At 35.9% G+C, this 13,550-nt stretch overlaps 1 protein-coding gene across 1 annotated transcript in view; it reads left to right on the plus strand.

The window, feature by feature from the left end:
• Positions 1-12,248, plus strand: part of LOC107686289 (E3 ubiquitin-protein ligase arih1-like) — a 20,094-nt gene extending 7,846 nt beyond the window's left edge. The window contains exons 4-14 of the mRNA XM_016483227.1: positions 3,071-3,163; positions 3,569-3,624; positions 4,528-4,594; positions 4,960-5,066; positions 5,493-5,535; positions 5,877-5,948; positions 6,039-6,169; positions 9,779-9,836; positions 9,929-10,189; positions 10,291-10,403; positions 11,608-12,248. Of these exons, the coding sequence (XP_016338713.1) occupies positions 3,071-3,163; positions 3,569-3,624; positions 4,528-4,594; positions 4,960-5,066; positions 5,493-5,535; positions 5,877-5,948; positions 6,039-6,169; positions 9,779-9,836; positions 9,929-10,189; positions 10,291-10,403; positions 11,608-11,692 (1,086 nt within the window). The 3' untranslated portion in view covers positions 11,693-12,248. The remainder of the gene's footprint in view (positions 1-3,070; positions 3,164-3,568; positions 3,625-4,527; positions 4,595-4,959; positions 5,067-5,492; positions 5,536-5,876; positions 5,949-6,038; positions 6,170-9,778; positions 9,837-9,928; positions 10,190-10,290; positions 10,404-11,607) is intronic.
• The last annotated feature ends 1,302 nt before the right edge of the window (positions 12,249-13,550 follow it).

A 13,550-nucleotide genomic window follows, 5' to 3' on the forward strand; every position in this document is an offset into this window, starting at 1 on the left:
GTTTGCATTGAACTTTCAGCTTCGTAACTTTGCAGATATTGTTTATGTTCAAACAGCAACATTACACACTAACTAACGTTAAAAAAGTTAAATCGCAATCAACCACCCTTTTAAAATGTCTTAAATTCAGATTCGATGGGTATTAAATATTTTTGGTCACATTACCGCTAAAATATCTTAAGTCTGACGGACCTAATGACTGTTTACAATCATTGGACAGACCAAAGATTTTTTCTTCCCCGCGGTAAGTTACTGCATCATCAGAGAGAATTGCAGTAAGTTAGCAGAATACAGAATACAAGCTCGCGCTGAGCTTGTAGTCCCTACCAGTCGTTTTTGTAGGCATTAAACCGCCAGAATTTTAAAAGACTATATCTCCGTTTGCATTGAACTTTCAGCTTCGTAACTTTGCAGATATTGTTTATGTTCAAACAGCAACATTACACACTAACTAACGTTAAAAAAGTTAAATCGCAATCAACCACCCTTTTAAAATGTCTTAAATTCAGATTCGATGGGTATTAAATATTTTTGGTCACATTACCGCTAAAATATCTTAAGTCTGACGGACATAATGAGTGTTTACAATCATTCAACGTAAACAGCGATTGATAATGGACAGTGTATTTCTGTCTCTTTGTGAGAGACTTCAAAATAAATGAGCATAACAGCACACATAAAGAAACTCAGAAGAAATGCACTGAGGTAAAAATTCAAAATGTGTAGTTTATTTATAACATGATATAGTTCAGTAACATACCAAGGGAGCTATTTTGCTGAATATTCTCACGATTGCAAATGTTACATCGATTTTAGTTCAGTAAACAAGTAACGTAGTTAGTCAAGTAGTTAAGTTACTTGCATGTGAGACACAGTATTTACTGTTTTGTTCTGTTTTACCAATGAAAATAGTTCCAAACAAAGATCACAGCAGAAGTATCACACATTCTCCAAGCAACACTGGGCGGTGTTTTGTTACTGAATGATTCAGCGTTTTGTATGAATCAGTTGAATGAATGACTCAATGACTCACTCATTAAGTGACTTACCGCCACCTACTGGTAGCTTGATATGTTGAAAAGTATGCATTTTCCCCTCAACATTTCTTATTTGTGTGTTCATATATGTATTTAAAACATTAATCTCATAACATTATTTATTGCAGTTGTAATTTTGCAGTGTAAATTATTTAATCTGACTGATAGCATTATTACAATTTATTTAATAATTGTAATAATTTAACATGAAAAGTGATGCATACATTTAACAAGTTTTACAAATAGGCCTTTATAAAGATAAATAAAAATATGCAGATTTAAGTATATAAAAGCTGATAGAACACAAATGAAAATATTGTTTCAGAATAATTGTTTACACCACCAAAAATCTTGTGATGTGGTAGTTTTTTGGGGATATTTTGTGTGGAATATTGTCTGCTGATATGAAAAGTTCACTGTAGTAATAAATATCATGTATGACAGCGATGAAATATTACATATTTGTAGGCTATGTAATATAATGTGTATTTCCATTACAGGTTTAGGTCTTAAATTTCATATAAGGTGGTCTTAAAAAGTCTTAAATTTCACTTGTTCATATCTGTGGAAACCCTGATTCCTTGCATTAATTTCTTTTCAAATTTTACAGATTGTGCTGTAGTGTTTTTACATCCATTCTACAGAATTCTGTATATTTCCTCAGAAAATCTTCACTTTAGATGCAACGTCTGCAGAATCCGTCTGTGCCTGTTTTTTTCAGTGAATCTGTTGAATCGCTTGGCAGTGTGAACAGATTGTTTACCACATGGATGGGACGCTGTTGCGTTGTGGGATATGTGAAGGTGGTATGCAGTATTATTTTGACATATCTGTGTTTTCATGTTTGCCACTCTATGCTACACGCTACAGTGTCTAAGCCGGCAGGAAGGATTTCTAATGAGCTGCTTTCACCAGTAATCTCTTCACTGGATTACTCAAATTGTACACAAATCAACTGAAGAGAGAAACAGGCGGGTCTTCGGATTTGCAGGGAACCTTGAGAAATGTGTGTGTGTGTCAGTGAAAAGATAGATTAAGTGTGGCATGCATGCATGCATGTATTGTTTTGATCAGCTTTGTCATGAGAGCCAGCAACTGTCTGAAAAAAACTCTGGATTAAGCAGCAGGGATTTGGAAACTGTTCTATTTATTGCTTTGAAAAGTGACTATGAATTTAACTAAAACGTCAACCAGGAAGTCCCTGTCTCACGGCTTGTCTGCTTAAAATAAAGGATCAGTTGGGGTGACACGATACAGCAAACTTGTCAGTTTGAGCTTGAGAGTTCTGCTTAAATAAGAGCTTTAATCAGATTGCGTATACATTTAAACTAGCAGTTTATTGGGACGTTTGATTTGACCCAATGTCAAATTGTCATTTCGATGTTAATGTGTTGCTTCATAAAGCTGACCACCACTCAGTTCCCACGAGACGTTCCCTAAATACCATTAGTGCTGTCTGCACAGTGCTGTTAAACTACTTGTGATGTTGTAAGCAATGCTCTGCTTGCGTCAGTCCTACCACAAATATTAAGCTGATTTGTTCTTGCCGTGTTGTCTGTTGTCCCAAGAGAGAGAACCAGGCATTTACTACCGGCGGGGGGGGGGCTGAGACTAAAATGCATGACAAAGGGATACTTTGTAGGAGCAGTATATAATGACTATGGCTGACTCTTGTCACCTGCTCAGAACTGATTTGGAAGATCCCTGTCTAAGCCAAAAACAGTCTTGTTGGTTGTATCGATTTGTTGAAGAGAACAAGGCTCATTGTGTTTCATGGGCTCACAACACTGGATAGCTTTTAGCTAGGATTGGTTTCATTGCTTTTTTTTGGTTTAATGTTTTGCAGTGTTTGTCATTTGTGTCCTGTGTTACTGAGTTTTTGAGTGACTGTTGCAAGATCCACCCTAAAATAAGAAATATTGCATTTATTAATACTATTGGAAATAGACATTTACACTGTTCTCAGTAGTTCCTTGTGTTATTAATTGTAACTTTCCCTAAATGTGGATTTGGTGTTTGTTGTTCTTTTGCAGTACTTCACTGGTCTGGAATGTGGGCACAAGTTCTGCATGCAGTGCTGGGGTGATTATTTAACCACCAAAATCATAGAGGAAGGAATGGGACAGGTACATATTCCAACTCTTAGTACATAGAACCTTTGATGTCATGATACCAAAATTTCAATAGTTGATTCTAATACCAGTGTCAATATTGCTTGCTTAATATTATAAACATAATTTGCAGCCACTGCATTTACACTTTAAATTCTAATGCACAGATCAAAGGTTTTGAAACACTTTTCTCCTGATTATTTATGTCTCATGTGAACAATGCAAAGTCAGGCATTTTGACCAAGACATGCGTTTGACAGTTCTTGCACACATGTCAGTCTGATAGTACTGCAGCTACTGTATTTCATATTTAGCCGTTGAACTATTCACACTGGCTGTAGCAGATTTTTTCTGTGTCAACTGACATTTTGTCTGTTTCTCTGACCTATTGTAACACAAGCTTGCTTGTTTCCATTCTAGACCATTTCTTGTCCTGCTCATAGCTGTGATATTCTTGTGGATGACAACACAGTTATGTAAGTGTTTGAGAAATGAATAAGCATTTATAGAAAGGCTCAAGTAAATGTTTTTTTTTGTTTTTGAAACAAGAACCACCATCATGCCTTACTTGCCAAACTAAAATTACTGTGAAGCATATTCTATTGGATTGTACTGTATTTACTGTAAATAGAAAAGAGGTGTGTTTAACTGATTTATTAAAAAATGTATCACCTGAATGTAATTTAGAATTTTTGTCTAGTGTACATCTAAAATGTCGTTTTATAACCTTTTGTTAATTGTATACCTTGTATAATTTATTTAGAGATCTCCATGAAAATAGCCTTGATGCTGGCATAGTGTTAAAAAGTGAATGAATAAATACTTTTTTTTTTTTTGAAGGAAAGTTCTCTCTGCAGCCACAATGTTTATATAGGCAATTGGTTTAAAGAAACAAAACCCAATATTTAAATCTCAGTATTGGAATTGTTTCAAGAAGAATCACGTCATTACAATTTCTCTCATTTAATATTGTAATAGTAGTCCGTCTCCGCTCCCTTATACTGTCTTTGTCTCACATCACCATTGCTTGTGATATACAAAAGCCTTGTTGGGTTCATTATTCTTAGCTCAGCCATGAAATGGTGTGTCCTGAAGTATATTATGGCTATCCTAGATGAGCTGATAGAGTTTATTCCTAGTCAGAAGTAGGACACTCTGTTACCCTGTCTTGCTGGAGGTGTGAGTCACAACACGGCACCTCCTGGCGATTCAATTAGATTATTTTGGATTCGCACAGCTGTCTTAACCTACATATGATCTCCCTGCTGCTTTTGTGATGCAGGTACAGGGTCTGATCCTTTTGTATGCACTTTGGTGGAAAACAAATTTAGTATTTGAGCATGCATGTCTGTCTAAATATATCTCAATTCTTCCAACAGGCGACTGATTACAGATTCAAAAGTGAAGTTGAAGTATCAGCATTTAATAACCAATAGTTTTGTAGAGGTATGATTTAATTACATCCTGTTATACAGTGTGGCCCAAAGGTCTGATACCACATAGAAAATCTGTATTTTTTAACTAAATAAAAGCTTTCAGATTCTGGCCAATTTCAAATAAATTTGTAGGTAAAATGAAGAAATGTTTAAGATTCCTTCAAGATCTTGGTCACTAATCAAACCTAAGCAAATTTGTGAACATTGAACACTTTGTAAAAAGGTCAGGTTTCCTGGTTTTTATTGAAACTTGATTTGATTTGAAACAAATTTGATTTGATTTATCAAATAATGCTTGATAACATATATATAATCAGCATTCAGTTGTGATTTCTGGTTTGTAAATTTGATTTACTCTGTTCTCTTCCTCTGCAGTGTAACCGACTGTTAAAATGGTGCCCAGCACCTGACTGTCATCATGTTGTCAAAGTACAGTACCCAGATGCCAAACCTGTACGGTGCAAGTGTGGTCGGCAGTTTTGGTAAGACACTGAACTGCTAATGAGATCAAATACTTTTGGAATGTGACCTCAGATCGGTTTTAGGCCTCCCACCAGCTCAGGGAAAACCTGATCAAGCCAGTGATACTAGAACTCAGGAGACATGTTCCCTAGATGGCAGTCTGATAATCCTATCCAACCATCACAGCTACCTGTTCATTTTGGGAAGCAACGACTCATTAGAACCATTAGAGCAAAGAATCATTTTATGTATTTGTATGTATGTATTTATTATGCTCACCGAGCCTGCATTCATTTGATTAAAAATTCAGTCAAAACACAGTAACATTGTTAATTTTTATATATTTTTTTTAAAATCATTTTTATATATATTATATATAATTCTAAAGGGATCAAGTGCTTTGTGCTCGATGAGAGAATGCTAATATGTTTTCAATTATTTTGCAGCTTCAACTGTGGAGAAAATTGGCACGATCCAGTGAAGTGTAAGGTGTGTTGAGGCAACATTGTCTGTTTAAAATCTTTAAGACCAACTGAAATTGTACAACAATGCTATCAGTGTTTATATATAAATATGTCGAGTCATGGCTTTGTGTCATCTTGGCAAAAACAAAGGAAGCTTCTAGTCCCTTGTGCTTCTCATATGAGGATTACAATCACCTTCCAGTGAGAGAAAACATTTAACCCTTCATAAGCAACTAACACAACTCGTTTCTCTTGTATATGTTGTTATATGATATTCTGTCATGAGTTCCTTACTTTTTAGTTTTCCTAATTGTTATGGTGAATTGATTCCTGTATGTCCTCTGTTATTTTACCTCTCGTTCGCAGTGGTTAAGGAAGTGGATTAAAAAATGTGATGATGACAGTGAGACATCAAACTGGATTGCAGCAAATACAAAGGTCAGCTATTAGGCTCACTGTGATGTGGTAAATTCTTCCCTGTGTCTTCTCATGACCCGGAAAAATAACTTTCTTCCTGTTGTGTCGCAGGAATGTCCAAAATGCCACGTCACCATAGAGAAAGATGGTGGCTGCAACCATATGGTGTGCCGGAACCAGAACTGCAAAGCAGAATTCTGCTGGGTTTGCCTGGGGCCCTGGGAGCCACATGGCTCTGCTTGGTAGGTGCAGATCTTTATAGTCTAGTGTTTTTTTTTGTGGTTATTTAAGGTAGGGATGCACGATATTATTGGACTGATATTGGAATCGGCCGATAATGGGTTTAAATGTAAATATCAGCATCGGCCCGATATGAAAAATTATGCCGATATGTCTTGCTGTTGTCGGTGTGCTAGCGATTAGATCAAGTCAGCAGTGTGGCTCATTCTTGAAGCAAAGTTTTGTCTGAAGGATGATTAGATTGACTGGTTTGGATTGCTGCATTTAATCTGTGAAAGCACTTACAGAATGATTCGTTTGGCGTATGATAGAGTAAACAGTAATAGTACATACCGTGGCAGTGGCAGCCTCCCCCGGGTCCTAATGCCTGTTCGGTAAGGAGTTTTAATTCCGTAGGGGGCACTGTTGGCCTACTTCTAATTAAATTAAAAGTAAAATAGCCTACACAAATAACATTTAGACTGTGTTTCTGATTAAAAAGCAGTAATTGATGTCATAAAATAATGAGTATGTTTTGATTTAAAGGTCAGAAGCTAGCCTATAGCTTACATTAAAAAAAAATCACAAACATGATACTTGTAAATTAAAGGTGGGGCATGCTTGTTTTGGTGATTTCAAATGTCAACATTGGCTACCAGAAATCGCTTACCCCACCTTTAAATAATTTTATATATACTGATTTATTCATTAATGTGTAATATGTTTTATTTTTTAAACAAATCATAAGCTCTAAAATATTTTCAGAATTTTGACAACGCTTTTGCTTTTATTTATAGTTATTTATAGTTATTTTCAAAGCTTCAATGTACTGTCAAAAAACCTTCATTATTGTTTATTTAATTCTAGCAAATAAGTTCTTGTTAAAAAATAACCAAAATGAAAAATATTTTGCTCATAATTTCTGCACAGGAGAGACTTGGTGTTGTTTCCAAACATAAGGAAATATATCGGTATCGGTATCGGGCAAAACGAGTTGAAAAATATCGGCATATTGGATATCGGCAAAAATCCAATATCTTGCATCCCTAGTTTAAGGTTATAAAGACTTCATATTAACACCCAAAAATTGATGAATATTGAAGTATGTATCTGGACGGATCATGTATTTCAGTGATTCCCAAGCCAGTTCCAAAAACGTAAGTTGCTATGAATCCTAATGATTAGCCACTGATTGCATCCAAGAATCATTGATTCGATGCGTGATCTCTCAACTTCCTGATCACATTTTTATGATGCAGAAAACGTGAGCATGTGTGACGGTATGGCAAATATGAAAAGCTCAGTGGTTATAAGGTGTGTTTAATTTAAACCTTAAATAACTCCGGGACAGCTGGGATTAACAATATCTGACATTCAGTGTGTGTAGATGTGCTGCTCTTCTTCCTCTCTTTTCTGAACCTTTGTCTAACACAAATGCGTTCTTTTCATTAAAGCCTCAAGTGAAGAGTTGCCGGATATCGCAAAAAAAGCAACCTGGCGTAGTTTACACAGTGAACACCATTATTGTGCTTTGAGTAGGAGAGACAAGCCTGTTAAAAACACAATATAATAAGCGGCCATGGCAAAACTGTACCAGGCAAACAGATCTGATATTACCAGTATCCTATAAAAGTAAAAAGCAGGATATGATAAAGTAGTTTAATAATATTAAAATGGTTCAGTTTAAGATATTTTAAATATTATTGATTCAAAACAATAAAGTGGCATGGAATTATAATAGGGATGTAACGGTATGAAAATTTCTTATCACGATTATAGTGACCAACATTATCACGGTTATCGGTATTATCACGGTATTGTTAACATGTGCTGGAGATGTTAAAGTAACGACACATTAATCACTTCACCAAGTTTTATATTTAAAAATCAACAAACAACAAATAATCACTAATACAATAACATTACCAATGATGTTCGGATTTTAAATGACAACTTGACTGACAACAGTTTATGGCATGTTGAAATGTCTAATGTAAATGTTCAAATAAAGCTTTGAAAAAGTTTAATAAAAAGGTAAACCTCACATTTCAGCCTTTAAATAAAGAAAAGATATGTCAAAATGATAATTGATTAATAAATGATTATATGTATTTTATCTGCTCCATAAATAATTCTAGATAACTTATCTGAATTGTTTAAATGTGTAGAATCCACATAAGCTTGTTTTTCATCAATTGGTCAAAATTTACAGCAGGGCATGCTAATTCAGTCCATTTTTTGCCAGACAGAAACTGCACACAGACTGAATGTAAATATAAGTCTCTGTAAATCCACTCTCTGACACTAGGTGGCACTTATGGAGAAGTTTAATTAGAGCCGTTTCCTGTAACCTCCGTGGACAAAGCAGTATTGCTGATTAAAAACACTACTTTATTAAGAAATGGTAATACTAACCGTGGGGAATTTTATCATGATTTATCGTCAGACCGGTAATCGTTACATCCCTAAATTATAATAATTCAACAAAAATTAAATGACCTATTTTAAATTAAAGTTTAATTATGCTTTTTATGGGATGCAATTAATGTCAATTTGTCATTATCACAGCACTAACATTTGCACCTATTTGGCAAGTTTTTATCATGTTTTTTTTTTCCTTTTTAATGTAACAAATTTCTGGTCACAAGATTTAAGCAAAAAATGATCTCTCTCTCTCTCTCTCTCTCTCTCTCTCTCTCTCGCTCTCTCTCTCTCTCATTTTTAAGTCTCTGCTATTTTGTTGTTGTTCTGTCTCTTTAGTTTTGTTTTCTACTGTGAAACAATGGCCCGGGCCAGTGTTGCCACCTCATGGAACAACTGATTTGTGCAAAACCAATCAATGACACACCTCCGTGTAGAAAGTATCCACGGTTACAAAAATCAGATGGTGTGCCTACAGTACACGTGTACTATTCTAGTAACAATATTTGTCACTCGCACTGTATGCGGGCCCTTGTGTACGTGTAAAAAACAAAGTATACTTTGGCCCTATGAGAGTGAAAAAAAAAAAGCCAATACTTTTTAGAAATTCTTTTTTTTCTACTGTTTATTTTAGTATTTTAATTTGTTCCCCATTAGTAGGATTTGTTGTAGGTTGTCTGCCTTTGAATTTGAATATTTAATTAACGTAGAACAGCAGTTCATAAGCTAGGCAGCTGGTGGAGGGGTTTGGTTCAGAATGCTTTCACAAATACTTAAAAAATAGATTTTCATTGCTATAAATTTTTTATTTCTGTGTATTTATGTAAGCTTTTTGAACCAAACACACCTAAATAGAACAATCTGCCATCAAATATGAACTCCCTGAACTCTCTCTCAGATAAACCTAAATGCTTCTCTTCTAGCTTTTCCCAAGGCAGTATTTTCATATGCACGTCTTTGATCAACAAGTCCCACTTAAACTTGAGAGCTCAAAGGCTAGCTTTCTCCTCCTCCTTGTTCCATAGAGTCATCTGTTTACAGATCACTTAGGGAAACCTAGAGTGACTCATTCAGCTGGAGATCGCTGAAATTCAAACAGTTTAATGTTTCATGATGTGTTTATAACAGTTTTTGTTGAATTTTACAGTTGTTTATTGATGCCTAAAACATTATTGGCTAATAGGACTATTTCTTGAATATTTGACTCATAGGTACAACTGTAATCGTTATAATGAGGATGATGCCAAGGCAGCCCGGGATGCTCAAGAGGTAAATTATGTCAGTCCATTCGTGCTGATGTCTGAACATGCAAATTGCGGACTCATTAGTAAACATTTTATATGTTTGTACGTACTGTGCAGCGCTCCAGAGCAGCCCTGCAGAGGTACCTGTTCTACTGCAACCGCTACATGAACCACATGCAGAGCCTGCGCTTCGAGCACAAGTTGTACGCCCAGGTCAAACAGAAGATGGAGGAGATGCAGCAGCACAACATGTCATGGATCGAGGTGCAGTTCCTGAAGAAGGCCGTGGATGTGCTGTGCCAGTGCCGCTCCACGCTCATGTTCACCTACGTCTTTGCGTTCTACCTCAAGAAGAACAACCAGTCTATCATCTTCGAGGTAAACCAAAGTTGATCATTTTTGAAAAGGTGTTGGATTGTGTTATAAGAACATGAATAATCTCATTTTAAATGTTTGATGGTTTATGTGCTTGCACCCAGAATAACCAGGCAGATCTGGAGAATGCTACAGAGGTTCTGTCTGGATACCTGGAACGAGACATCTCCCAAGATTCTCTGCAGGACATTAAGCAGAAAGTACAAGATAAATACAGGCAAGTGTACACATTTTCTTTAATGAGATAGTTTACCCAGGAATTAAAATGGTCATGATTTAAACACCCTCATGTCTTTCCAAAGCTGTATGCATTTCTTTCTTTTGCTTAGTGCTGTCAAACAATTAATCGCGATTAATCGCATCCAAAATAAAAGTTTTTGTTTACATCATATATGTGTGTGTACTGTGTATATTTATTATGTATATATAAATAAACACATGCATGTAATGTTACGTTTATATATTACGGTAAATATATTTATATATTATATAAATTAGATGAATATAAATATATACATGTAAATATTTTCAAAATATATGCTGTATGTGTGTGTATTTATATATACTTCATAAATATACACAATACACACACACATATGTAAACAAAAACTTTTATTTTGAATGCGATTAATCACGATTAATCGTTTGACAGCACTACTTTTGATAAACATTTTGAAGAATATTGATAATCAAACAGTTTCGGTTCCTGTTGACTTCCATTGTGTGGACCAAAAAATATAATGGTAGTCTGAAACCGAAAATGTTTAATTATCAAGAAATGCATACAGCTTTGGAAAGACATGAGGGTGAGTAAATGCTGACAATTTTCATTTTTGGGTGAGCTATCCCTTTGAGAACGACACTAACATTTGTCTGCCTATGATACAGATTTAAGACCCTTCCAAGTCCAATGCAACATAAAAAATACAAGATGTTTTTGCAGCACAAATATTCACATAAAGTGCAATGCCAAATTTATTCTATTTTCTTGGGGGAAAAAGTACCTAAATTAATAAATTATCATCGCAAGATTAAAAAATATCTCATAAAACATGTATCTAGAAATGTATGAAACTTGGTGTAAAGGAATTAATAGAGATGTTTTGTTTAGTTTTAAAATCTTGTGCAAAACTTTGACAACTGTATTAAATATTTATATATGTTTATTATTAGCCCTAAAAACAAACTTTGAAAAAATAAAAAAGCAATCTCTTAATGTTTCAATGAACCACACTTCCTGGCCCCTTAGGAATCCCTGGACCCCAGTTTGAATCCCCCTGACCTAAAACAACTTTTATTTCATTCAAACTGTGTGTTTCCTTGGATTCAAGCATGACTACATGCCCATGCTTTACGGGAAGACTGTGCATGCGTCACTTCTAAGTTCATAACGGTCCACGTTTTGATGCTCCTGTGTGCAGATACTGTGAGAGCAGACGGAGAGTGCTGCTGCAACACGTACATGAAGGCTATGACAAAGACCTGTGGGAGTACATCGAGGATTGAGGCTATTTCTCCACACCACAGACTCTCGGAGACAAACTCCTGCCACTAGAGCGCTGATGCAATGACAACTGAGCAGCACAGACCTCTGCTGCCTCCTCCCTGGCAAACCGCCCTGCATTGCATAATTTTTCCAGATTTTTGTTTCAAGAAAAGCATAAGATTAAATTATATTTAAATGAAAAAGTTAGAATATTAAAAATAAAATATTACATGTTCAACAGTATTGTTAGCAGCGTGAAGCGCAAGACTGAGAAATCCAACAAAAGGGCGAAATATCTTCCTTTTGCTTGCATTGTAAGATCTTGCCCTCGGAAATCTTTTCCCTCCTTATCAGTTATGTTTGTGGACGTGTTCTTTTTGACTTTATTTTATATACTCTTTTTGTGTGTGGAAAATGGACTTTGTTTTCAAAATGGCTTTAATCATTCTCACCATGTCTGGCGAGATCCGTGTTTGGGTTGCCGAATGTCGATTGGATGATTGTAAGGAGGCGACTTTTTGGCTTACAGACGTTAGTGGAATAGAACACCAAAAAAAAAAAAAAGAGAGATAAAATGGGTATTTTTCAATTTGTAAATAATGCATATGCATGGAAGTTAAAGAGTAAGAGTGGCATGTGGTTGCATCATTTTTAAAAGATATTTATCTTTACAGATATAAAAAAAAAAAAATGTATATTTGCTGTGTAGATTGAGTGTCTTTCCCGATCTTGGATCGCCCCTCTGAAGAAAAAAAAAAGACAAAATCGGTATTTTTCAATTTGTAAATAATGCATATGCATGGAAGTTAGAGTACGAGTGGAATGTGTTTGCATCATTTTTAAAAGATATTTATCTTTACAGATATAAAAAAAAAAAAATGTATATTTGCTGTGTAGATTGAGTGTCTTTCCCGATCTTGGATCGCCCCTCTGAAGAAGTTTGGACTTGATGTAAATTGGGAGTCTGTGTCTCTCCCTCCGCTCCTCCCCTTTGCTCCACAGGGCTATATTCTGCCAAATCGAGCAGATCATGCCAAGGTGGCGCTTTTCTGCCTACTAGGAGTCTTGTGAGAACTTCTGGCTTTACGGTTGGAGGAAATGGGGGTAGTTTAATGTTCGCTGCTTTTTCCAAGAGTTCAGACTTTTCAAACAGAACAGTGGTTTCCTCTGCTCTGCCTCCTTTGCTGTTATTCTCCTCCCTCCTCCTAGGTAGATTTAGTATCGTAATATGATTTTAAGAGTTATATGAATAATTTCTGAGAGCCAAACTGAGTGACATTCACTCATATAACCTTTTATATTTTTTCTTTTTGTCTCTCTGAAGTTCATTCTTCGATACCGACCCCAGCTCGAGGTTTTTTCTCCGCCTGCCCAACATGCATGTTGATGAAATTGTACTGATGGGCCTATTGAGCTGCTTTCTTGACATCTGTTGTCAAGTGTCCTGACTGAGCCATTGACAAACAGGGTTAGGCGTTGTCCACATAATCGATTCTTTTGCACACCGCAGAGCTAGTAGTCGGAAGCCACCGTTATCTCTACTGTGAGGTTCCACGCCACTTTAATTCATTTCGTGTAAAATAATCACGTTTGCACCTGGGATGGTTTCCAAAGGGCCGTTTGAGTCATGATATAGTTTGCAGGGAATATGTGATGTAACCTTCGTACTGTGATGTTGCATTTGTGTACACTTTGTTCATGCAGAATTGTACAAATTGTGTGTGGACGCACCGTGACCATCATTGAAGCACTGAGACCCTGTCATCAGGGGTACAGGGGTGGACTTCTGGGATAGACACAAATGGGACAGTGTCATTGCAGATCAAGTTGGCGTATTCAGACAACACCAAAGTGTCAATCTCAAATGGATGATTTCTT

This window comes from Sinocyclocheilus anshuiensis, unplaced genomic scaffold, assembly GCF_001515605.1.
Source record: "Sinocyclocheilus anshuiensis isolate Anshui unplaced genomic scaffold, SAMN03320099.WGS_v1.1 scaffold481, whole genome shotgun sequence".
In the NCBI taxonomy this organism is placed as follows: domain Eukaryota; kingdom Metazoa; phylum Chordata; class Actinopteri; order Cypriniformes; family Cyprinidae; genus Sinocyclocheilus; species Sinocyclocheilus anshuiensis.